Source organism: Diabrotica virgifera, chromosome 2 (assembly GCF_917563875.1).
Source record: "Diabrotica virgifera virgifera chromosome 2, PGI_DIABVI_V3a".
Classification (NCBI taxonomy): domain Eukaryota; kingdom Metazoa; phylum Arthropoda; class Insecta; order Coleoptera; family Chrysomelidae; genus Diabrotica; species Diabrotica virgifera.
This window is the reverse complement of record NC_065444.1, coordinates 94,227,907-94,254,417: the sequence shown is the minus strand read 5'-3', so window position 1 is coordinate 94,254,417 and position 26,511 is coordinate 94,227,907. Positions and strand designations below refer to the sequence as shown.

Below are 26,511 nucleotides of genomic sequence, written 5' to 3'. Positions count from 1 at the left end.
TAATCTTTAAATGTTTAAAAAAAATAATTAACGTTTCTCAAAAAGTTTTTATTATATTCTAATATTAAAAAATACTTAAAATGCGTGTTTCAAATATCTTGAAAATAAATGCTTTAAAACTTTTTTGCAACCATTTGCAAAAAAGTTATGAAACAGAAAATTAAACATACGATTACTACGTTGTTTATATATTTTTTAAAATCTTTCAAAGCGTAAAAGTGAGTTTAAAGTAAAAGCTAATTATTTACAAAAAATATCGATTATTAGTTTAATGGTTATATTTTAATTAAAGATTATAAATATATTTTTTTGTAATTTACACGCGCGAAAGTTGGCTAATACATTACTGTAGCTATAATTTTCACTCGAAGCAGCGACCGCCGCGCGACGTACACTTACTAATAAATAAAATTATAGTATTATGTATGCTGCGTGTTAGTCGCTTCGAGTGAACATTTTAGCTCCGGCTCTGTATCAAGCCTACTTTCGCGCTAAAAATTACAAAAGAAGTATTTTTAATATTTGATTAAAATATAACCATTGAACTAATATTTGATATTCTTTGTGAGTAATTAGATTGTACCACAGACTCACTTTTAGCTTTGAAACAATTAAAACAAATTATAAGCAACGGAGCAATCGTATATTTACTTTGCTGTTTCATAACTTTTTTGCAAATGGTTGGAAAAAATTTTTAAAGCATTCATTTTCAAGACCGTTGGAATACGCATTTTAATATTTTTTAAAATTAAAATATAATAAACAATTTCTGAGAAATGTTAATTTGTTTATAACTATTTTTTTTAACATTTAAAGATTATGAAAAAAATATGAAAAATTTATATTTTGTCGACAAAATGTTAAATAGGCATCACATCTTTATAATCTTTCTAAGTTTGATCAATGTCTCATGAATATTTTGGTTGTTATTGTGACTGTTAATTGTTAATTAACAATTGAATTGTTGCTAAAATATTCGTTTAATTTTTACCGGCTTCTGCAGTTATAATCTATACCAAGAAAGCTTTTATTTCACCAAGTTATTCAATTATTGATAAATAATTACTTGCATAAAAAATTTATTTGAAAATTCGAGATTTTGTTGGGAAAACCCACATTTTCCAAGGAAAATTTTCGTCGGAGCAAATCGGAAAAACATGCCTCTATGTGGAATTAAATTGGGGTGAATTTTTATTTAAGTATTTTTGATGTAAAGTTAAAATCTTCGGAGTTATAGACCAATAATTGAAAAAAACACGATTTTCGGGCGCCATTTTGTTTATAAAGAAAGTAGCACACTATCTGCGGACTTTGCATACATATATTATTAATATATAGGATCTTATAATTCGATTCCAGCAATAAAATTGCTGGAATAACTGTAAAACTTTTCCATAAATAAATGGACTGGTAAATAACTTTTCCATGAATTTTGCTAATTAGCCCAGAGTATAAAAGGCATAATAAAATATAAGGTGAAATTATACATAAATATGTACGAATTATATAAAATTATTTTCGATTTTATTTTCAGATTTAGTTAAGTTTCAAACAAAAAATTAAGCACATGTTTGCAACCTGCACATATCGTGGTCATTGATATACAAGCAGTGGTGTCATGGTGCCGGAACGTGCCGGAACGCCGTTCCGGCACTGGTTGAGAAAAGAAAAAAAAAATAAATAGAGAATTTAGGTTTTGTAATTCAAACACGGATTATAGAAAACGCTCTCTATATTTCGATGCAGTACAACGATTCACTCCGCCCTCCGGGTGAATCTTTGTAGGCCTACTACTTACTGTATAGTGCACGAAAACAAGAGTCTACGGCCACTGCGCGAAAACTAGTACTTCTAATTCTGGGACCACAGTAACGTCTTATGCAGTTAATTAACGCGTTATTTGACTAACGCGTTAGGTGTAGCCATGACTTAGCGCGCTAATTTGTTAATGCCATTATTAATGCCGTTAAACGTTAGGCGATAGATCGCTTGGCGGTTTCTTTCGACACTACAAAGGAGTTGCTCCGTTACTTATCGCGTTGTACCTACACTTACATTGTTTCAACAAGTTCTAGCTTGCAGCGCAGCAGAGTAATTTGTTTTGTGAAATAGGATACATAGATACTATTCTACGAAAATGGACTGGAGTCATGAGAAAATAATTAAATTTTTAACAGTGTTTGAAACAGAACCTTGTTTATGAGATCCCCGACAAAAATCACATAAAAATCGTAGTGTTCATGGTGACGCTTGGCGTCGAATTGTGCAATAATTATCTTTTCCAGCGACGGTAGAAGATTTAAAAAAAAAAGACACACTTATGGGATACCATAGGACCAATTTAAATAAATATAAAAAATCGTTAAAATCTGGCGTGGGAACGAATGAGGTGTATAAATTAAGCTGGTTTGCATTTGATGTCATTACCGTGTTCGTTTTCTGTGCATTTTTATCATCCACCATTTTCTTTTGAGTCTTGGTTTTTGCTTGATCCGTTTATAAAATAATAAATTCACAAAATAATAATTAGCACTCATCAAATATAACAACGTATCAGCTTCGACTTCCATCTTGAAATTATTGGATTAAAAAATGCGTTTTCTGCTGACTACGCGTCAAAATAAGTGTGGCCAATCACTTTAACGCTCAGTTTATTCCATCATTTTTGGTGTGTTAATTAATACGATAATGGACGTTACACGTTAACGTTACTGTGGCCCCAGCATAAGAAACTCTCTCATTCCACTTCGTCGTCGGATCACGGCCGCTCGACCCATATACACACAATAAATGGTTACGTTTCTATCTCCAAAAGATTTAAATTAGGCTCTGTTGTCTTCTTTTCTCATAATTAAAATAAAATAAAAAAGAAACAATTCCAGAATTTAAGTATTTTTGAATTAAGCAAATGTATATACATTTTAAAATATGCAGACGTAACTTGTATTAAAAAACATAGAGTAATATTTTACTTGTAAAAAATTTAAGGAAAGTAGTGCGTTCCGCCACTGCTAATTTTGCCATGACACCACTGTATACAAGGTACATGCTGAAGTGATTCCAGCAAAATAAAGCACTCCTAAGGAAAATGTCCATTATGGTCTGTATTATATGTACATATCAGTGGCGACGCGTGACTTTTTCTAAAGTGTTACCAAACCAGATGTAAAAAAATCTTATTTAAAAAAAAATTATTTTGAACCTCCCAAATAAAAGTTTTTGTTTTCAATCCTGTGGGATAAAATTAAACAAATCACTATTCACTATATGTATGTAATTATGTCATATATGTTATGTAATAAACAATATCTATTACGAACAAACTGCAGCTGTTAGAGTAGGGGATCAGTTAACAGACGACATAAAGATAAAGAGAGGTGTGCGACAGGGATGTATATTGACCCCATTATTGTTCAATACATATTCAGAACACATTATGAACCTAGCGCTAACGGACATAGACGAGGGAATACTTATAAACGGAGAACGATTGAACAACATAAGATACGCTGATGATACTGTCATTTTTGCAGACAGTCTTGAAGGTCCGCAGACACTTGTCTCCAGGGTGGCAGAAGTAAGTAGCAGGTTTGGGCTTGATTTTAACATCAAAAAAACCAAATACATGGTTATAAGCAAAAATAGGATACCACCTGGTCAATTACTAGTTAACCAACAACCTATAACACAAGTCACCAACCTTTGTTATTTGGGTGCAAACTTAAATGAACAGTGGGACCAATCGACGGAAATTAAGATAAGGATCGAGAAAGCAAGATCAGCCTTCGTCAAAATGAAAAAAATCTTTAACAGTCACGATATAAAATTGGAAATAAAAATTCGTTTACTAAAGTGCTACGTATTCTCCGTTATTTTATATGGCGTGGAGTCATGGACCTTAACTGAAGCATCACTGAAGAGACTCGAAGCATTTGAGATGTGGTGCTATAGACGCATTTTGAGGATTTCCTGGATAGACAGAGTTACCAACGAAGAAGTTCTACATAGAATGGGTAAAGAGCGCGAACTAGTCGTAACCATAAAACGTCGCAAACTGGAATACCTGGGCCATGTAATGCGCAATGAACAACGATATGACCTACTTCGGACCATACTTCAAGATAAAGTGCATGGGAAAAGAGGTCCAGGACGAAGAATATCCTGGCTGCATAACCTGCGAAAATGGTTTAACTTAACCACTACCGGACTTTTCAGGACAGCAGTCAACAAAGTCAGAATAGCCATGTTAGTGTCCAACATCCGTAACAGATAGGCACCATAAGAAGAAGAAGAATTATGTATATGTAACATGTATAACAATAAATAATAAACAAACTAAACATATTATTCTACCATAAAATTAACATGGAAAATGAAAAAGTAGGAAAAATAATAGATTTTGAAAACTATTTTTTATTCATATTTTAATTCTTCCACTTTCAATAATATCTTTTTTTTCTTCAAAATTATATTTAAAAAAAATATACAAGGAGAATAACTTTTCAAGTAGTTGATCAATTACGCAATACGTAGCAACACCTGGCAACACTCTTGCATGTTTAAATGCACGCACGACGCACACTGCAATCTGTAATAGGTACTAAACTAATGTTACCAATCCTCAAAATGGTGACAATACTGATATACACAGCGTGCCCGCGCGCCGTCTCAAACAGAACAGAGCCGTCGCGTGGCTCCTTCAAAATTTTCAGAAACGAGCTAGTCCCGAGCGATAGTGAGGTTTCTCCTGCGTTACCACTGCCAGTATTGGTAACGGCATATAATAACGTGCAATGGATTCACATATCTCGCCAATATTTTCGTGCGTCTAATTGGCTATTTACTGAATTAGCTACTATTTTAACAAATATTTCTGTTGGTAAAAAATATAAATGGAATTATTTCATAACAGTCATAAAATATTTATTGCAAGATTTTTAACTGTTACCAATGGTAACAGTGGTTACATGGACGCTTCGCCAGTGGTACATATACCGCTTGGACTATAATACTTATTGTTATTATATTTTTATTGTTAAATGTTTAATTTTCTTCCATTTTAAAAGACGACGCGACGTTTCATCTTAAGAAAACCGTCGTTATTGCTATTGACTGTAATGTTTTACTTATATTTTAGATAGGTTTACTAAGGAAAGGCAAATTATTAACAGAAGAGTCTCCAAAATATTTGATGGCGAAATACGAAGCCGAAACGCTAGAAGAGGTGTTCTTATTTCTAGCACGAGAGGATAAACAACGAAGACGATCCAGTTTACCAGGTCTAGAAAAATTTAACAAAATTGTAGGTACTTTACCTATATATAGCTTTTGTGTTATTTATTTAAATAATAACTATTTTTTATATTTTTAGAAACCTAAGACGAAAACCTCCCGCCACTGTATAAAAAGTTTATCTGTTGATAGAAAAAGATTTGGTGCTTTATTAGATAAAAATTGGAAACAGTTTTATCGAAATATTACGTAGGTACATAAACTAAATTCTATGTAGATCGATTTCTAGTATGTAATAATTATTTAGGATATTTTAATAATCGGATATAGCTACTTTAGTCGTCAGACACGAAAATGTCACTGAACTTCTGGAAACCATACGGACAAGCTGACTTTTGCTGAGAATGTCAATTTTGTGACACCAAAAAAGGTTAAAAAAAATTTGCCACTCTCACCACCGCAGTTCCGACAAAACCCCCAGTGCCAGTTTCTTCCCATTGTTGCTTTGATGTCGTTTAGTCATCTTTTTTGTGGTCTTTTTCTACTACGACTGTGTTCTCCAATGTACAAGGTTTCTCGTCCACCTTTCGAAGTTTTATTGTGGCACGTGTCCTACCCAGTTCCATTTCATTTGCGCAATTCTTCCAATTACATCTTCCACCTTCGTCATAATGTTCTCTCAGAGATACTCCTAACAAAGCTCGTTCGATTGTCCTCTGTGTCGTTCTCAATATATTCGCTGATACCTCTGTAAGCGTCATGGTCTCCATTCCAGAGGTCATAACGGATAGAATACAACTGTTGAATACCATTTTCTTTAGATTTATTGGTTTTTTTTTGTTTTCAACACATCACTGAGTCTTCCTACTGCTGCCCATGTCATTTGGATTCTTCTAGTTATCTCTGCCGTCTGATTCTGTTTGCCTAGCTTGATCGTGTGACCTAGGTTAATAATAATACGTGACCAGACATCTCGTAACGCGACAATTCGTAACCGGACAAGTGGTAACGGACAACTCGTAACGGCGACAGTTCGTAACAGCGACACTTCGTAACGGCGACACTTCGTAACTACACAAATTCGTAACGGGCAGTTCGTAACGTCAAAATTGAATTATTCTATTTATTTTTGTTAACATGGAAACTGCCTAATTGTTATTACAGTTATAATTGAAATTATATTTATCAATTTTACGAATCAGTACCGGAATAAATATGTGTTTAACACATTTTATATTTCGTGTTTCAGAATATACATATTAAAAGTTTTCAAACACAAACAAATATTTAAATACATAAAAACTTTTAACAATATTTTTAAAAGTTCCCTCTTATTAATTCTTAAATTTGCATATATCTATGTAGACAAAGGAATAATGAAATAATTCGTGAAATCTAAGCCAACAATCCTCTTTAGACATTCCCAACTTTTTAAGTAAACATTTTGTAACGGAAAGATTATAATTACCTCATTAAATGCCTTAAAACTATGGAATTCCTTAAAAATGTTTATCCTGATACTGATTCGTTAAAATGATAATCATAATTTCGTTTTTCTACAACCGTGTTAAAAATGCAATTTTTAGCACTCCATACGAGCGTTAAAAATGCTACTTTAAGGCACTAGTGCTTTAAAAAATATTTAAGGCACTGCAGTTCGTATTTGCCGTATAGTCAATTTTGATGTAATGTCAAAAAAATATAAAAATGGAATGTCAGTCAAGTTTAAGTAAAAGTTTTTGTAGATATTGTCCTGTAATTACGTTTGTAGAAAAAATATTGTATGATATGCGTGTTAAAAAGTACATTTTTAAGGCACTCATGTGAATTGCAGAACTCGCTATCGCTCATTCTGCAAACTTTCACATGCGTGCCTTAAACGTGTACTTTTAACACTTATATCATAAATAACTATTATAACTGTAATAACAGTCAGTTTCCACGTTAACAAAAATAAACAGAATAATTCAATTTGGAATTTTTATTACGAATTTGTATAGTTACGAACTGTCCCGTTACGGACTGTCGCCTTTACGAACTGTCGCTGTTACGAATTGTCCGTTACCATTTGTCCGGTTACGAACTGTCGCGTTACGAGATGTCATGGAACCATAATAATACACTCTTCGACACTTTCGATCTCACTTCCATCTAGGGCCGCATCTACATGGGATCCGTATTTCTCCGATCCGGTCCGATGCGACGTCGGCCGACGTCGCATTAAAAAATAAACTTATAGTATTAAATGGGGGTGCCTACATTGGAACCGTTTTCCTCCGATCCGATCCGATCCTACGTCGGCCGACGTAGGATTAAAACATAAACCCATAGTATTAAATGGGGGTGCCTACATTGGATCCGTTTTTCTCCAATCCGATCCGATCCGATATCGGGCGATTGATAGGAGAAGCTACAGCAGAGAAGCAGTTCGACGTCGGTCGATATCGGATCGGATCGGAGAAACACGGATCCAATGTAGGCACCCCCATTTAATACTATGGGTTTATTTTTTAATCCGACGTCGGATCGGATCGGATCGGAGAAATACGGATCCAATGTAGGTGCGGCCTAAGTAGATTGTGATATCTTGATTTATCATCACTTTTGTTTTATTTACATTCTTTTTGAACCGCCTTTCTCAGACTCTTGTTTAAGCTCTTTTAGCATGTAGATTAGATCTTCTGTATTGTTGCTTATGAGTACCATGTATGTCATCGGCAAATCTTAGATGACTTAAAAATCTGCCATCAATTTTAATTCCTCGTTGTTCTCAATTTAACTTCTTGAACACATCTTCAAATGCAAGAGTAAATAACTTTGGAGAGATAGTGTCTCCCTGTCTAACCCCTCTGTCTGTTCTTATTTTGCTGGTTGTTAGACCTTCTGATACATTTATTTGCATAGGTGCATTGTCGTATATGTATTTTAGGAGTATTTAATATCTGGAATCAATTCTTGCGTTATTCATTCCTTCTAATACGGCCCAGCCCAGAGTTCTATGGAATCGACTGCCTTACTGTAATCCACAAATGCTAAATGAAGAGGTTCATTGTATTCGTTACACTTTTCGATAATTGTCCTGATTTACAGGTTGGTAACTATCGAATTTATTTGTTAGTCTGTTGGTAATTATTTTGGCAAGCAGTTTGTAGGGATGTGGTAAGAGTCTTATTTATTGGTCTGTAATTTTCGAGTTTATGTTTGTCTCCTTTCTTGTGTAGTAAAAGTCCCTGCGCATTTTACCAAGTAGTTGGAATAGCATCCCCAAAGTGACACTTGCCCATTAAGACTTTAACTGCCTCCAAAATAGTTTGACCTCCAGCTGTAATCATCTCCGTTTTTATTCCGTCGTCTCCAGGAGTTTTCCATTTTTCACTTGTTTTATCGCAGTTTTAACTTCTTCGTTAGTAATTTCTGGTAGTGTTTCAGATCCTACACTTCAAATAATTTCATCGTTCCAAATTCGATTAGGAGACATTTCAATTCGTATTTAAAAAAACTTCGATTACGACATTACGCCAACACTGATGGCGTAATGTCCAACACATATATAGCGATTGATGGCCATTAAAAAATTCAAATTGACATGTTTAAATTTTTTTAAAGTCGACTGTTTCTTAAATAATTAATTTATTCCAAACTTTTGCATCATACTTTATAATGAATGGCGCATAAACTTAAAAATATCACAAATTTGTATTTGTATAAACAATTAGATACTACTTGGATAAAAGAAAAAAGGGATCCGTGTAGTAATTTAATAAATTTAATAAATAGAACTTAAATTGGTAACTCTAAAAATAAAATAGGTATAAATTTTTGTTTAACTAAAAAACTGTAAATATAAATCTGTAAACATTAGATAGTATTAGTCAATAAGCATGTTTATGCTTTTAACACTTTTTTATGTTTAATACCTGTAAGCAAACTAATATTGTAAATTATTAAAAAAATATTGATCGAAATAAACATATTATTATACGCAGCTGCAACAAATTGGCCAATACCAACTCTCAAAATTCGAAAGACCTTATAGGAAGATCCTCACCGTGTACGCAAAATTCTCTATCTGGTTAAAAAATTGCATTTTATTGTTAGATTATATTAACTTAATTTGTGTTTTTTAATCTTCAACCAGAGTTCCCTTAAATACTTCTTTAACTTCAAATACAGATGAAATAATAAAAAAGTAAGAACTAAACACTTATAGTTGGAGAGATAGAAGCGGATTTTGTGCGTAATAAGTAATATGGAAAAACTATACGGGGATATGTTGAATTAGTTGTGTACATGACTTTCCCTAACGACCGGAAACCAGAGTGGGGGACGAGGGTAGTTATAAGGGGCCAAAGTCGCAATTTTTATTATTTTTTTTTGTGACGCCCATGATCGAGATAGTGCACTAAAATTTGGAAATATGTAGGTCATGATGTAAATAAGTTAAATCACCAGAGGCGGAACGCTGCGTGGCCGACAAAGGGGTGGGGGTAGGGTTGAATATAAAAAATATTAAGGGTTTTTTGCGACGTTCGTGATTGAGATAATGTACCGAAATTTGGGAATAAGTAGACCATGACATAGCTAAGTAAAATCCCCAGAACCGGAAACCAGAGTGAGGGCCAAGGGTAGTTATAAGGGGTCAAGGTCGCGGTTTTTATTATTTTTTTTGTGACGCTCATGATCGTGATAGTGCATCAAAATTTGGTAATAAGTAGGTTATGACGTAATTAAGTAAAATCTCCAGGGCGGAATGCTGCGCGGCTGACAAAGGGGTGGAGGCAGGGGTGAATATAAAAATTATAAGGGATTTTTTGTGACGTTCGTGATCGATATAGTGAACCAAAATTTGGGAGTAAGTAGATCATGACTTAACTATGCAAAATCTCCAGGGGCGGAATCCAGAGTTGGGGATGAGGATAGTTTTTAGGGGGCCAAGTCGAAGTTTGTATTATTTTTTTGTGATGCAGCACAACATTTGTCCCCCACGCAGCGTTCAGCCTCTGGAGATTTTACTTAGCATTGTCATGATCTACTTATTTCCAAATTTTGGCGCACTATCTTAATCACGAACGGCAAAATAACCCCTTATATTTTTATACTCACCCCTGCCTACCACCCCTTTGTACCCCAAGCAGCGTTCCGCCCATGGAGATTTTACTTAGTGACGTCATGATCAACTTACTCCAAAATTTTGGTACATTATCTCCATCATGAGCGTCTCAAAAAAATAATAAAAACCGCGACTTTGACCCCTTATAACTATCCTCGTCCCCCACTCTGGTTTCCGCCTCTGGGGATTTTACTTAGTAATATCATGGTCTACTTATTCCCAAATTTTGGTACACTATCTCAATCACGAACGTCGCAAAAAACCCCTTATGTTTTTTATATTCACCCCTGCCCCACCCCTTTGTCGGCTACGCAGCGTTCCACCCCTGGAGATTTTACTTAATTACGTCATGACCTACTTATTCCCAAATTTTGGTGCACTATCTCGATCATGAGCGTCACAAAAAAATAATAAAATCCGCGACTTTTACCCCTTATAACTACCCTCGTCCCCCACTCTGGTTTCCGGCTCTGGGGATTTTACTTAGTTATGTTATGGTCTACTTATTCCCAAATTTTGGTGCACCATCTCAATCACGAACGTCGCAAAAAACCCCTTATATTTTTTATATTCACCCCTGCCCCACCCCTTTTTCGACCACGCAGCGTGCCACCCCTGGAGATATTACTTAGTTACGTCATGACCTACTTATTCCCAAATTTTGGTGCACTATCTCGATCATGAGCGTCACAAAAAAATAATAAAAACCGCGACTTTGACCCCTTATAACTACCCTCGTCCCCCACTTTGGTTTCCGGCCGTTGGGGAAAGTCATGTACACAACTAATTCAACATATCCCCCTATAATAGTTTTTCCATATTACTTATCACGCACAAAATCCGCTCCCAGCTCTTAGACTATAGGGCCTTTTTGCAATACATTTCATATTGCCACTATTTTTATTATTCTTATTACCATCTTCGTCGTGATCGGACGATATGATGATAATAAATGAGGTCTTAATAATAGTTCGTTAAAATATATCTATATGTATACATCTATATATCCTGTATGTTTGTTTCTTTTAGGGGCATCTTCTTCCTTTTGTCGTTTCCACTCCTGGAAATCGGAGCATTTTTAACGTCTGTTGGAAGAGATGTATCGAATATTCCTATTGGTATTGTTAACAACGAACTTATGGACTGTGCAAATTTTACGCCAAATGGTACGACAGACCCATTTGCATTTTTTCAATGTCATTTCTATAACATGAGTTGTCGATTTTTAACACATCTTGAAGATCCAATGATTAATAAGGTAAATACATGTTTTCTTCAATAAATATACCAGAGGTATAGGGGTTTACCTATGTAACATATTATTCGCTAAATCTGAATATTTCTCGTGAGTTAGCTGTAGCTATATCGTGTAGTTAAAAAATTTTAATATCGAAGAAAAAAACTTCTGTTGTCATTGGTATACGAATATGACAACAGAATAATGTCATGTGTAATCGATACATCGCAGGATATACCAGCTATGCAAAGAGAGAATACAAGACACGCAGTTTGAATTCATGAAAGGCGTAGGGACGAGAGATGCACAGTTACGAGATATATACAGGTATTATTCCAAAGATGCAGAGATATATGACTTGTGATATCTACACCTGCTTTGTGGATTACCAAAAAGCATTTATAAAAGATATTATAAAAAAAGCCCGAATGGATGATAAAGACCGTCGTATAATACAAAATTTATACTGGAATCAGCCACAATAAAAACAAATCTTGGAGATGAACGGACGAAAGCGATCCAGATTCTGAGGCTTCAGAAAATTATTTAACTTATTTTAAATCCAAGACTTTTCGTTAATAAACTGCTTTCTGGCTGCATCGTGTATCTCTGGCTTTTACAATATATAAGCACAAGGGACGATGAAAAAATAGGAGAAAGCAAATAGGTCACTTTCGCCACGCAAGAGATGTCGCTAGATTGCGTCTCGAATCATTGTATCGCGATGGTTTCCCTTAAATAGTAGTATGATATAATTGATCCAAATAATGGCATAACCCAGACATCCAAAGTGAAAGTTATCCTCCAACACCAAATTGTTCTATATGGTTTACATAATGTTCAGAAAAAAGTCACACCATTTTGAGCGTCGGGTTTGGGGGGGAGAGGGGGGAGAAATCGGTAAATTTGTAGTTTTTTACGTTTTTCGTCAACATTTCTAAAACTATGCGGTTTAGCATGAACAACCTTCTATACAAAAATGTTCTACATTAAATTTGCTATAAAAAAGGTCCTATGCATAATCCTTATAAAATGAACGGTTCCAAAGTTATGGAGGTAGTATAGTATAATTGGTCTAAAAAAGGCTAAACCCAGACATCCAAAGTAAAAGTTTTCTTCCAACACCAAATTGTTCTATATGGTCCACATAATGTTCAGAAAAAAGTCACACCGCTTCGAGCGTCCGGTTTGGGGGGGGGGGGAGATGGGGGAGAAGTCGGTAAATTAGTAGTTTTTTAAGTTTTTCGTCAATATTTCTAAAACTATGCTTTAGCGTAAACAATGGTCTATACAAAAATGTTCTACATAAAATTTAAAACAAAAAAGGTCCTATACATATGTTATAAAATCAATGGTTCTAGAGTTACGGAGGGTGAAAAGTGGAGGTTTTCGATACTATTTATATTATCTGGACAATTGATGATGATTTTGGGTAGTGAGGTTGACGCAACGAACTGTCAACACTGATGGAATCGCTATGAAGCGAATTTAATGGCGCCAGGATGAGATAGAAGATAATCAGGTAAAGGAGGGAAGATAATCGCCAGTTTTCGTAAACAAACAAATTGACAGTGCTAGTCAGGTACGTTGTAGTTGTAGCAAATTTTACCTGACAAATTCTCTGTCTCTCTCATGTCTCTCTAGAACCTCTCTCTTGTATGTTGGCGCCAATCTCGCTTCACTGTTGGAATTTGACGGGGCCATTCCATCAGTGTTGACAGTTCGTTGGGTTGACGTTTCTTCAAGGGCTTATCACTAACATATCATCGGCCACTGAAATAGCAAATTTTATTTACAAAACACAATCCTGTTAAAGAAAATTTCTATAAATTGCCCAAAGAATATAAAAAGTATCGAAAACCTCCACTTTTACCCTCCGTAACTCTGGAACCGTTGATTTTATAACAATTATGTATAGGACCTTTTTTGTTTTAAATTTCACTTAGAACATTTTTGTATAGAACATTGTTTTTGCTAAAGCCTAATTTTAGAAATATTGACGAAAAACGTAAAAAAAAACTACTAATTTACCGACTTTTTCCCATCTCCCCCCCAAATCGGACGCTCAAAATGGTGTAACTTTTTACTGAACAATATGTGGACCATATAGAACAATTTGGTGTTGAAGGAAAACTTTTACTTTGGATGTCTGGGTTAGGCCTTTTTTTGGGCCAATTACACTATACTACCTCCGTAACTTTTGAACCGTTCATTTTAGAAGGATTATGCATAGGACCTTTTTTATTTCAAATTTAATGTAGAACATTTTTGTATAAAAGGTTATTCATGCTAAACCGCATAGTTTTAGAAATATTGACGAAAAAAGTAAAAAACTACGAATTTACCGATTTCTCCCCCGTCTCCCCCCCAAACCCGACTCTCAAAATGGTGTGACTTTTTCTGAACATTATGTGGACCATATAGAACAATTTGGTGTTGGAGGATAACTTTCACTTTGGATGTCTGGGTTTGGGTCTAGTTATACCATGCTATAGGCAGGGTTGTTAATATTCGCTTCAGAGTTGGGACTGAATAGCTTCAATGAAGATGCATGGGATGCTGAAATAGCTATATGGAGATGGTGGTCCAATTCTGAATCGAATAAAAACAAAAACTGCCTTTATTATCTTTCACCTTTACTCAGAATTGAGTATTTAGAAACTGTCTTTCCGTCCTTTTCCTTGACAGAGAGAAGGTAAATGCGTGGCCAAAGTGTCCTATTTGCTTTCTCCTATTTTTTCGCCGTCTCTTGTGCTTATATATTGTAAAAGCCAGAGATACAGGATGCAGCCAGAAAGCAGTTTATTAACGAAAATTCTTGGGATCTAAAATATTGTTTATTATATTTTTATTTCAATTATTCTAATTGTTTAAAAAGTAGTAAACTTTGTATCTAGGGCTTTTTGTTGTTTTCCTCGTTTTGCGAGAGATGTCGCTAGATTGCGTCTCAAAAGATGGAATCATTGTATCGCGATGGTTTCCCTTAAATAGGCAGGGTTGTTAATATTCGCTTCAGAGTTGTGACTGAATAGCTTCACTGAAGATGCATGGGATGCTGAAATAGTTATATGGAGATGGTGGTCCAACTCTGAATTGAATTAAAACAAAAACTGCCTTTATTATTATATTTAACCTATATTCAGAGGAAATATTGAGTGAAGCCTTGAAAAATTGCGAACATGGGATTCTCCTAAATGGAGAACGCCTAAACAACCCACGCTATGCAGATGACACCGCTATTTTTGCAGACAGGTTAAACAGTTTACAGCAACCTATAAACAAAGAACCTAAATAAAGTAAGTGGAAGATGTGGACTAGAAGTAAACACATCAAAAACTAAATTTATGTCATCAACAAACATAAAATTAGAGACGTCTAACTGCTTATCAAGAATACACCAGTGGATCGAGTAAAACAGTTTACCTATCTTGGAAAAATAGTTAAAGAACAATGGGATCACTCACAAGAATAAAATGTAGAATAGAGAAGACTAGGAGTGCATTTTCATACAGCATGGCCAAGCTCTTTAAAAGCCACAACCTCAATCTGGAGGTAAAAGTAAGGCTGCTACGATGTAATATCTTCTCAATATTAACAAAGTACAAAGTACCTACCATAAAATTGGGTGAGATTGATCTCCCGGGGTGACATTGATCATTTGTCGTCGTATCACATATATTTAGATACAACCGGCAACAATGTAAAATTGTTTCTGGGCGTAGCACTATTCATTTCTTGGATCTTGACTATAATTAATTCACGTCGTTGTTAGTTTGCAATTGGCATTGGGAAGAAATTCTGTGGCTTTGAAATTAACTATAATTTTTGTCCTATTTTTATAGTTTGTGTACTTTTGATGGTAGAGGGAGAATAGAGGTAAGTTCGCTATTTCTAGTTTTATAAAATTATTTTGTATGGTTCTGTAATAATAATTTTAAGTATCTAGCATTTTAACTAACGCCAGCTTTTTTAAGATGGCGGATAATATTGAATGGGGTGACATTGATCAAGTGATCAATCTAACCCAGTGATGTGGGAGGGAGGGATCAACCTAACCTCTCTCCCATATCACTGATCTAACCCCACGTTACGTACGTTTCAGAAATTAATGTATAATTTTTGTTACAGATTTAAGAATATCAATCAAAATGGGAAGAACGTACAAAAGACAATTAGTTAGTAGAACGTATGGCAATTTTAATGAAGAACAAGTTAATCAGGCGTTGCACAATGTATTGAAAAATGGATTATCGCTAAGAAAAGCCGCAAAAAAATTCAAATTGTCCTACGGGACTTTAAATAAGAAGTACCATGGAAGGAAGATTAAGAAAATAGGTGGACAATCTGTATTCACATATGAAGAAGAAGTAGCCATTATAAATAGCATTTTAACGTGTGCAGATTGGGGATATCCTAAGTGCAATGGATTTGAGAATGTTCGTCAAAAGGTTTTTGGCCTTAAATCAGCAGGATCGAGGAAGATTTTCAAAATAATTGAAAATGACATATCCACTGTTCCCTTCAAGGAAGTAGTTGCCTTACTACCAGATCCGACCCTTGAGACGATTTCTGATAGGATACAAAAATATCATTTTCGCGGAGAAATTAATATAAAAGAATGTTAAATCAAATTTTCTTTTTTTATAAATTGTTCTGAATTACATTTTTAGTTGTTAAAATATGGTTTTTTTTGTATAAATAAAGAATAGTACAATAAAAATAGTGTGATCATTCTCACCCCGCATGATCAATCTCACCCCTTTGTAAAAATTCGAAAAACTGTCTGACCGAATTAGTCAGGGTTAAGATTGATCATATTCTATTTAAAAGCGCTACTGTTTTATGCTATAAAATCATCATGATCAATCTCACCCCAGTCACGGGTCTAAGATTGATCACCTTTTTTTTATGAGATAAGTGGATTTTCTTATTAATTAAAACAAAACTAGTGTTAAATCACTACTCTTTAGATAATAATATAACACGTGAAGTGTTTAAATACAGAACAGTCACAAAAGCGTTTAAAATATAAATCAAATAAAGTTAAAATTGATCAATCTCACCCCATTTCACGGTACTCGACTCCAAGAATGTACAACAAGGTTTTTGGATACTATTAGTCTTTCTGACATCAGAACCATAAAAGGAAGTATCCATAGTTCACAAATGTGGTCTAGAGGTAACAAAATACTCGACTCTAAGAATGTACCACAAGGTTTAGTGGTACATTATTACCACAAAATGTACCACAAACATTCTTAGAGTCGAGTACTTTGTTACCTCTAGACCACATTTGTGTGAACTATGGATACTTCCTTTTATGGTTCTCAATATTATACTACGGAGTTGAATCTTGGACACTCACTGAAGCTATGGAAAGTACTTGAAGCCTTATAGGTATAAGATAACCAACGAGACCGTACTACGAAGAATGTGGAAAGAAAGAGAAGTAATGTACACGAATAAAAGCAGGAAGTTAAAATATCACGAAGACATAATCAGAAACGGTACTAAATACAGATTACTAAAAAATAATCCCAAGGCAAAGTATTCTGAAAGCGAGCAATCGGGAGAAAAAGAATATCATGGTTAAAACATCTGAGTAAATGGTTCTCCACAACAACAGCTAATCTATGTAAATAAAACATCAGTAATAAAATAATTAGGTATAGCCAGAATGATCGCTACCATTCGAAACGAATAAACATCAAAAGCAGAAATCATTGGTATAAGTATTTAATTAAAAAATGATTTAAAAATCCAAATGGATTACAATAGTTGTTGAGAACGAACGTTTTCAGACTTATTAGTCCATCTTCAGTGAACTTTGGAGTACTTGCGCTAATAATTTCAAAACTAAACAGTGGCTAATTTAAATTGTCGATTATGATACTTAAAAGTATTAAATTAGCCGACTTAGGCATCGATTTATAGTCGGCTAATTTAATACTTTTAAGTACATACGTTCTCAACAACTACTATTTGTAACCCATAAATTTCTAAATTAATTACTTACACCAATTACAACAGAAGTTTTTTACTTCGATGTTAAAGTTACTTATATTGTTGTTAGTTCTCCCAAGCAACATAAATTTTAAATAGTTATTTTCCTAACTAGTGCGGAAAGTGATAATTTCACGCACGAGACTGCCGTTGACCCGAACGACGCGACATAGTATAGTATAGTTGATCCAAAAGATGGCATAACCCAGACATCCAAAGAGAAAGTTATCCTTCAACACCAAATTGTTCTATATGGTCCACACAATGTCCAGAAAAAAGTCACACCGTTTTGAGCGTCGGGTTTGGGGGGGGGGGGGAGAGGGGGGGAGAAATCGGTAAATTCGTAGTTTTTTAAGTTTTTCGCCAATATTTCTAAAACTATGCGGTTTAGCATGAACAACCCTCTATACAAAATTGTTCTACATTAAACTTGAAATAAAAAAGGCCCTATGCATAATCTTTCTAAAATGAATGGTTCCAAAGTTACAGAGGTAGTATAGTATACCTGGTCCAAAAAAGGCCTAACCCAAACATCCAAAGTAAAAGTTTTCCTCCAACACCAAAATGTTCTATATGGTCCACATATTGTTCAGTAAAAAGTTACACCATTTTGAGCGTCCGGTTTGGGGGGAGATGGGGGAGAAGTCGGTAAATTAGTAGTTTTTTTAAGTTTTTCGTCAATATTTCTAAAACTATGCTTTAGCGTAAGGAATGTTCTATAGAAAAATATTCTACATAAAATTTAAAACAAAAAAGGTTGTATACATAATTGTTATAAAATCAACGGTTCCAGAGTTACGGAGGGTGAAAAGTCGAGGTTTTCGATACTTTTTATATTTTTTGGGCAATATTTATGATATAACTATACCAAAAACCCAGACATCCAAAGTGAAAGTTATCCTCCAACACCAAATTGTTCTATATGGTCCACATAATCTTCAGAAAAAAGTCACACCATTTTGAGCGTCGGGTTTGGGGGGGAGAGGGGGGAGAAATCGGTAAATATAAAAAGTATCGAAAACCTCCACTTTTCACCCTCCGTAACTCTGGAATCGTTGATTTTATAACAATTATGTATAGACCCTTTTTTGTTTTAAATTTTATGTAGAACATTTTTCTATAGAACATTCCTTACGCGAAAGAATAGTTTTAGAAATATTGACGAAAAACGTAAAAAAACTACTAAGTTACCGACTTCTCCCCCATCTCCCCCCCAAACCGGACGCTCAAAATGGTGTAACTTTTTACTGAACAATATGTGGACCATATAGAACAATTTGGTGTTGAAGGAAAACTTTTACTTTGGATTTCTGGTTTAGGCCTTTTTTTGGACCAATTATACTATACTACCTCCGTAACTTTGGAACCGTTCATTTTAGAAGGGTTAGGCATGGGGCCTTTTTTATTTAAAATTTAATTTAGAACAATTTTCTTTAGAGGGTTGTTCATGCTAAACCGCTTAGTTTTAGAAATATTGACGAAAAACCTAAAATACTGTGAATTTGCAGATTTCTCCCCCCTCTCCCCCCCAAACCCGACGCTCAAAATGGTGTGACTTTTTTCTGAACATTATGTGGACCATATAGAACAATTTGGAGTTGGGGGATAACTTTCACTTTGGATGTCTGGGTTTGGGTCTAACTATACCATACTAACAGCAGAGTTGGGCAAACAGTCGAGTGCGGGGAAGACACTTTCCGCATGAGTTAGGAACAATATTTTTTCTAGGGCCGTACGTTTGGAATAAAGGCACAAAAAATAGAGTTATATCAATTTTTATTTAGAAGTGAAAATGCACAAATTAATTTTTTGACAAACTTTTAATATAATGGGTTACCACGACCATAAGCAAAAGATCAAGAAAACAATACAAAACATGTACCCAAGCCCCCACCGATAACCATATATAATGTAGGTGTTGTCCAACACATTCATGATCTACTGAAACAAACCACAGGAGATAAATACACTATTAAAACCATTAGTTATGAAACAGTAAAAGTTCAAGTCGTTGAGGCCGAACATTTTAAAAAATTGATCACTGAACTTGATAAAAGGAATACTCAATACCATACTTTTAGGCCAAAAAGCGAAAAAACATTCAGGTTTGTCATAAAAGGACTGCATCATGGTACAGATACTGATAACATAAAGGCAAATCTAGCAGCACAAGGCCACGAAGCAGTGAACATTCACAATATAAAACATTATGTATCAAAAACCCCCTTGCCAATGTTTTTCATTGATATCGTATCGAAGGAAAACAACAAAGAGGTTTATAAAATAGAAAAATTAGGAAACAATATCATCAAATGCGAACCTCCTCGTACGAAAAGAACAATCCCCCAGTGTACAAGATGCCAAGACTACGGACACACCAAAACATACTGCCGCAAAGTACACAGATGCGTAAAATGTACAGGCAATCACGAAACAAAAGATTGTCCTCGGAAATCACGTGATGACAAAGTAAAATGTGTCAATTGTAACGGTGACCACCCGGCTAACTATAGAGGATGCCAAGTTCACATTCAACTACAGCAGAAGCTATATCCTACACTAAGAGAGAAAAGAATCATGCAACCGCATATCCAAACAAATAATACTCAACAAATAAAACCTGATTTAACCTATGCTCAAATAGTCAACAAAAATCAACCACAGTGTAGCTATAACAACCAAACAATACCAGGACCTAACCAACCTAATAACAACTTAGCCAAGCTGGAAGAAATGATGCAAAAACTCATGATGCAAATATTGATATATTATTAATTTCTGAGACACACTTTACAGAAAAACACTACATGCGGATTCCCAACTACAAGTTGTATTATACAAATCACCCAGACGGTAGAGCTCACGGTGGAAGCGCCATGATTATACGTGATTCTATTAAACACTCCGAAATGGAAAAATATAACAAAGACTACCTGCAAGCAACCAGCTTAACAATTGAGGAAGCACACGGCCCAATAACAATATCTGCCTTATACTGCCCACCTAAACATGTCGTTAAAAAAGAACATTTCCTAAAATATTTTAACACTCTAGGGAACAAATTCATTGCAGGTGGAGATTATAATTCAAAACATCCGATGTGGGGTTCTAGACTAACAACTCCAAGAGGCAGAGAATTAGCTAAAGCAATGGTAGAAAATAACCTGCAACAAATTTCTACTGGCGAACCAACTTATTGGCCGTCTGATTTAAACAAAATACCTGATGTCGTTGACTTCTGCATCACAAAAGGCATCGATACCAAAAAATGTAAAGCTGAATCATGCTTTGATTTATCATCAGACCACTCACCCTTTATAATAACAATATCCGAAAAAATCTTAAACAAAGAACATCAACCAACTTTGCATAACACCAAGACTAACTGGTCCCAATTTAGAGAAAAACTAGACAGCCTGATCTCACTAAATCTGTCCTTGAAAAATGAACTCGAACTTGAATCAGCTGTAGATAAACTAACAGAAAGCATACAAATTGCTGCATGGTACGCGACTCCCAGCTACGAACCATCTCAAAACAGAAATAATGTGTCTCCCACAATTAAACAAAAAATTTTAGAAAAACGACAATTACGTAAAAATTGGCAACAGTCAAGAACGGCAGAAAATAAGAAAAAACTTAACAAAGCAACAAAGGAATTAAAGGAATTAATCCATGAAGAAGAAAACCATGGAATACAAGAATATTTAGAAAATTTAACACCAACTGAAGCTACAGATTATTCACTCTGGAAAGCCACGAAAAAGCTCAAACGGCCCGAACAGCATAACCCACCAATCAAAGATGAGGCAAACACCTGGGCTAGGAACGACAAAGAAAAAGCTGATCTTTTTGGCAAGCACCTTCAAAAAGTATTTACGCCATACCCTTCTACAGTATCTACAGAGGAAGAAACAGAACTAACCAGATTCCTAACAGCAGGGCCGTCTTAACCCGGGGGTGCAAGGGGTGCGAGGCACCCGGGCGCCAAGTCCAAGGGGCGCTAGCCGAATACTTGCTAGGCTCAAACTTGCGCTTTTTGTACTTAAAAAACTACAAATAACAAAAACATACAAGTGCACTTTCGGTATTTTTTACAAAGGCTATTGTTAAATAATGCTTACTACACCTACGATATGCAAATGAAATATGAAACCCATTTAGATTAATCCGACAATAATTTCAAAAAGGGGACGCGTAATAGTCCAGGGCGCATCTGTAATATGTATGTGACTCATATTTTTTTTGCAGAAATTGCTTGAAAATATCTAATATAATAATAATTAAATTATTCTCCCACTCAAAAAGATCCGAAACATTGTTTAAATAATCAAAATGTCAAAAAATGAACAAAATCGATTTTTTCTTCTTCGTTTTTTTATTATAACTTTAAAAGTATTCATTTGCGATAAAAGTTGCACTGACGTACAAGTTGCGTAATTAAATTTCCTACATGATGGGATTGGTTAAAATTTTTAAAAATTGTCACCCTTGGCACAAATTTGCGAAAAAAAAAATATAAAACAAGTGTGTATTCGCATTTTACTTTTTTCAACCTTTTATGCTACACTTAGGACCTTCATATTTCACCCAGAAAAACTTTATGATATAATAAAACAATACTGTACATTTCATTCAGATTGGTTCAATAGATTGCAAAATGATTTTGCAATCCAGATTTCGCAAAAAATGCAATTTTTAAAAATTTCGCATGACTGAAAATAAAGCAGATAGCGAGTGATTATTTCATTCATAGCAGATTCTGACCAATACAAAGCTACAGAAATAAAAATTACAGCGTGTATAAAAAATTAAGATTTTTTATCACGTGTTTAATTCTGTCCAATGAGATTATTATTTCAGTGCTAATTTTCTACTGTACAAAATTACAGTGGGAATTTTTTTTAAGTAGATTGTTTCTGTTTAGTTGCAACCAGTTTACTTGTTTTGACAATTGTCACATTTAGGAAAATATCCATAATAAACTTTTAGTTCTGTATCTAATACCAAATTATCACGAGGAGAACACAAATCGGCAAATTTAAGCTTCGAGTTTACTTAGGAAAGATTATTTCATGAATAAAACTGTATTTATAAATAATTTTAACTAATATTTTATTAATGTCTTCGTCTAAATATTTGCTAAACTGTGCTGTTCACTTTGACAAGTTGAAAAATGCCACATTAATTGGGATGAATGTCATTGAATGTTTTTATACAAAGACTTGAATTTTATATATAAGAATTAAAAAATAACCTTACGAATATCACACGACAGTAAGAATAAATAAGAAAATAAACTTCTTCTTCTACGGCACTAAATTGAGCCTTGCCCTCCTTAACTTTTTGCTTCCACCCTTCCTTGTCTGTGGCTGCTCTTCTCCATACATGGACTCCTAAAAGGGCTTGTGCGTCGCTGTTTACTGTGTCTTGCCTGCGATTTCTTGGCTTTAGAACCAATCTCCCTCCCTGCATTCTAGCATTCAGTGCTCTTTTTGGTAGCCTATCCTCTCCCATTCTTATCACATGTCCGGCCCATTGCAATCTTTGTATTCTAATGAAAATAATGCTCCACTTTTTCTCAAACTTTTTGTCATTGTGCAATAGCCACTCGAGCCCTGCTGGCTCTCGTGTCTATTGCCAAACAACAAGTTTTCGAAAAATTGTCGCATTATTGTCAATTTTTTCTCACTCTCTTGTGATATTAGTGCCGATAATTTTTGATAATACCCCGATTTGACTTAATGCTTGATTACGTCAGATGCCCTTCGTTACTATGCAAAAATGAACATTCAGTGCCATTAATGACCATTAATGTTTTACAACTTGTCACAGAAAACGCCAAGAAACGGGTTTAGCAAATATTCAGGTGAAGATATCAGTAAAGTATTAGTTAAAATGATTTAGGCCCGATCTTTTCACCTCCGAATAACTAGTTATCAGAAAGTTTATTTGACAGATTTACATGTAATCTGCCAGATAAACTTCCCGATAACTATTTATTCGGAGGTGAAAAGACCGGGCCTTAAAAAGACAGTTTTATTTATCAAATAATCTCAGCGAATTACACTCGATCTCTAAAATTATTATCGACTTGTTGCCCTCGTGACACTTTGACATAATTTCACTCCTCTTCGGCTCGTGAAATTAAAACTGTCAAAGTGTCACTCAGGAAACAAATCGTTAATTTTAGAGCTCTCGTGCAATTACTACTGAAATTTTTTTAGAAGAACAATTTATTTGCAATTTGCAAAATTAAAATCGGTTAATTAGCACGGCTCAGGAATTTTTTTAAATAAACATTAATTTTCGGTGCTACGCGCAGGATAGCGGATACGTCTGCTCTGATTGGACATTCCAATGACCTGTTTAATGGACTAGAAAAGTTGACTTTGATATACTTTAAAAAGTATGGTATAGTGTTACAAGATTGATCTTTAATGAATACTGAAACCATGTTTTTTAATATATAAATTAAAAAAGCAAACATAATTAGTTTCAATTTTAGCGTAACTATAACCTATATAATCTTCTGACAAAAGGGGGCGCAAAGATAAGTCTTGCACCCCAGCGCCGTGTATGGTTAAGACGGCCCTGCCTAACAGCACCGTTTCAAATGGATCTGCCCCACACGAAATTTACAGTCAACCAAGTAAAACAAACAATAGTAGATGAAATCAACATCAAAAAAGCCCCTGGATTTGACCTAATCTCTGGCAAGATTCTAAAAGAAGTCTCGGATAAGTGCATAAAACTAATCACCTTTATATTTAATGCAATTCTGCGCCTAAAGTACTTCCCTAGTTCATGGAAAGTGGCACAAATCCTAATGATCCTTAAACCAGGAAAAAGACCGGAAAATGCATCTTCATACCGGCCTATAAGCCTTTTGCCTATGTTTAGCAAAGTCTTTGAAAAAATGTACGTAAAAAGGTTGAAAACGATAATAGACGAAAATAAAATAATTCCAGAACACCAATTCGGTTTCCGAGACAAACACGGAACCATAGAACAAGTGCATAGGCTAGTCAACCAAATAAACAAGAATTTTAACTCCAAAAGATACTGTTCTGCTGCTTTCCTTGACATATCTCAGGCTTTTGACAAGGTATGGCACATAGGGCTACAAATAAAATTAAAGAAGCTCCTACCCTATCCTCACTTCCAGCTCTTAAAATCCTACATAGAAAATAGACACTTCCTTGTGAAGCACGGTACCGAGCACACCAAGATATATCCCATTCACTCAGGCATCCCACAAGGCAGCGTTCTCGGCCCAATTCTGTATCTTTTATACACAGCGGACATTCCAACATCTAGTACAACTACAGTTGCAACGTATGCAGACGACACTGCTATCCTGGCATCCCACACAGATCCAACAACAGCATCAAGGAATCTTCAATCAAACCTAAATAGAATTCAGCAATGGATGAAAGTATGGCGCATCAAATCTAATGGAACTAAATCATTACATGTAACATTCACGCTACGCAGAGAAACATGCCCCCCTGTATATATTGATAATTGTCTAATTCCTCAATCCGAGGACGCCAAATATCTTGGCATGCACTTGGACCGCCGCCTTACTTGGAAAAAACATATTTTTACAAAACGAAAACAGCTTGGACTTAAATTGAGAAATATGTATTGGCTCATTGGACGCAATTCCAAACTATCTCTGGATAACAAAATTTTACTCTACAAGTCCATCCTCAAGACCATATGGACTTATGGGATTCAGCTATGGGGCACTGCTAGCGTCTCCAATACAAACATCTTACAGAGATTTCAAAACAAGGTGCTGTGTTCCATAGTCAATGCGCCATACTATGTATCCAACGAGGTGATTCAACACGACATCCCCCTAGAATCCGTGAAAGAAGCCATACAACGTTTTAGTGTTAAATACTTTGAACGAGTGTTAGTGAATCCTAATGCGTTTGCCAGACAATTAAATGTGCGGGACGTCTTTGAAGTGCGTAGACTAAAACGGCAACTGCCGTCCGACTTAACCAACTGAACGTAATCAAAAGTGTATTCAGACTGATAAAAGTTTAGTTTTAGAATTGTAAAGAGGTTACTCACTGGAGTAACTCTCTACATGTCTATATTTTTTACCATAACAAATGCTTAATGCCCAATGGGCAGATTGTTGTACTCAATGGAGTTAATAAAAAAAAAAACTACACCAAAAATCCAGACATCCAAAGTGAAAGTTATCCTCCAACACCAAATTGTTCTATATGGTCCACATAATCTTCAGAAAAAAGTCACACCATTTTGAGCGTCGGGTTTGGGGGGGGGGGAGAGGGGGAGAAATCGGTAAATATAAAAAGTATCGAAAACCTCCACTTTTCACCCTCCGTAACTCTGGAATCGTTGATTTTATAACAATTATGTATAGACCCTTTTTTGTTTTAAATTTTATGTAGAACATTTTTCTATAGAACATTCCTTACGCGAAAGAATAGTTTTAGAAATATTGACGGAAAACGTAAAAAAACTACTAAGTTACCGACTTCTCCCCCATCTCCCCCCCAAACCGGACGCTCAAAATGGTGTAACTTTTTACTGAACAATATGTGGACCATATAGAACAATTTGGTGTTGAAGGAAAACTTTTACTTTGGATTTCTGGTTTAGGCCTTTTTTTGGACCAATTATACTATACTACCTCCGTAACTTTGGAACCGTTCATTTTAGAAGGGTTAGGCATGGGGCCTTTTTTATTTCAAATTTAATTTAGAACAATTTTGTCTAGAGGGTTGTTCATGCTAAACCGCTTAGTTTTAGAAATATTGACGAAAAACCTAAAAAACTGTGAATTTGCAGATTTCTCCCCCCTCTCCCCCCCAAACCCGACGCTCAAAATGGTGTGACTTTTTTCTGAACATTATGTGGACCATATAGAACAATTTGGAGTTGG

General features: G+C 35.0%; 2 protein-coding genes across 5 annotated transcripts in view; both read left to right on the top strand.

Moving 5' to 3' along the window:
• LOC114349497 (ABC transporter G family member 20-like) overlaps positions 1-26,511 on the top strand; it is a 636,826-nt gene that overhangs the window by 100,927 nt on the left and 509,388 nt on the right. The window lies entirely within an intron of this gene.
• Positions 1-26,511, top strand: part of LOC114330391 (ABC transporter G family member 23) — a 436,441-nt gene that overhangs the window by 350,692 nt on the left and 59,238 nt on the right. For all 4 annotated transcript variants that reach the window (XM_050643873.1, XM_050643872.1, XM_050643874.1 and 1 more), the window contains exons 7-9: positions 5,138-5,302; positions 5,372-5,481; positions 11,372-11,600. In XM_050643873.1, coding sequence (XP_050499830.1) covers positions 5,138-5,302; positions 5,372-5,481; positions 11,372-11,600 — 504 coding nt within the window. The remainder of the gene's footprint in view (positions 1-5,137; positions 5,303-5,371; positions 5,482-11,371; positions 11,601-26,511) is intronic.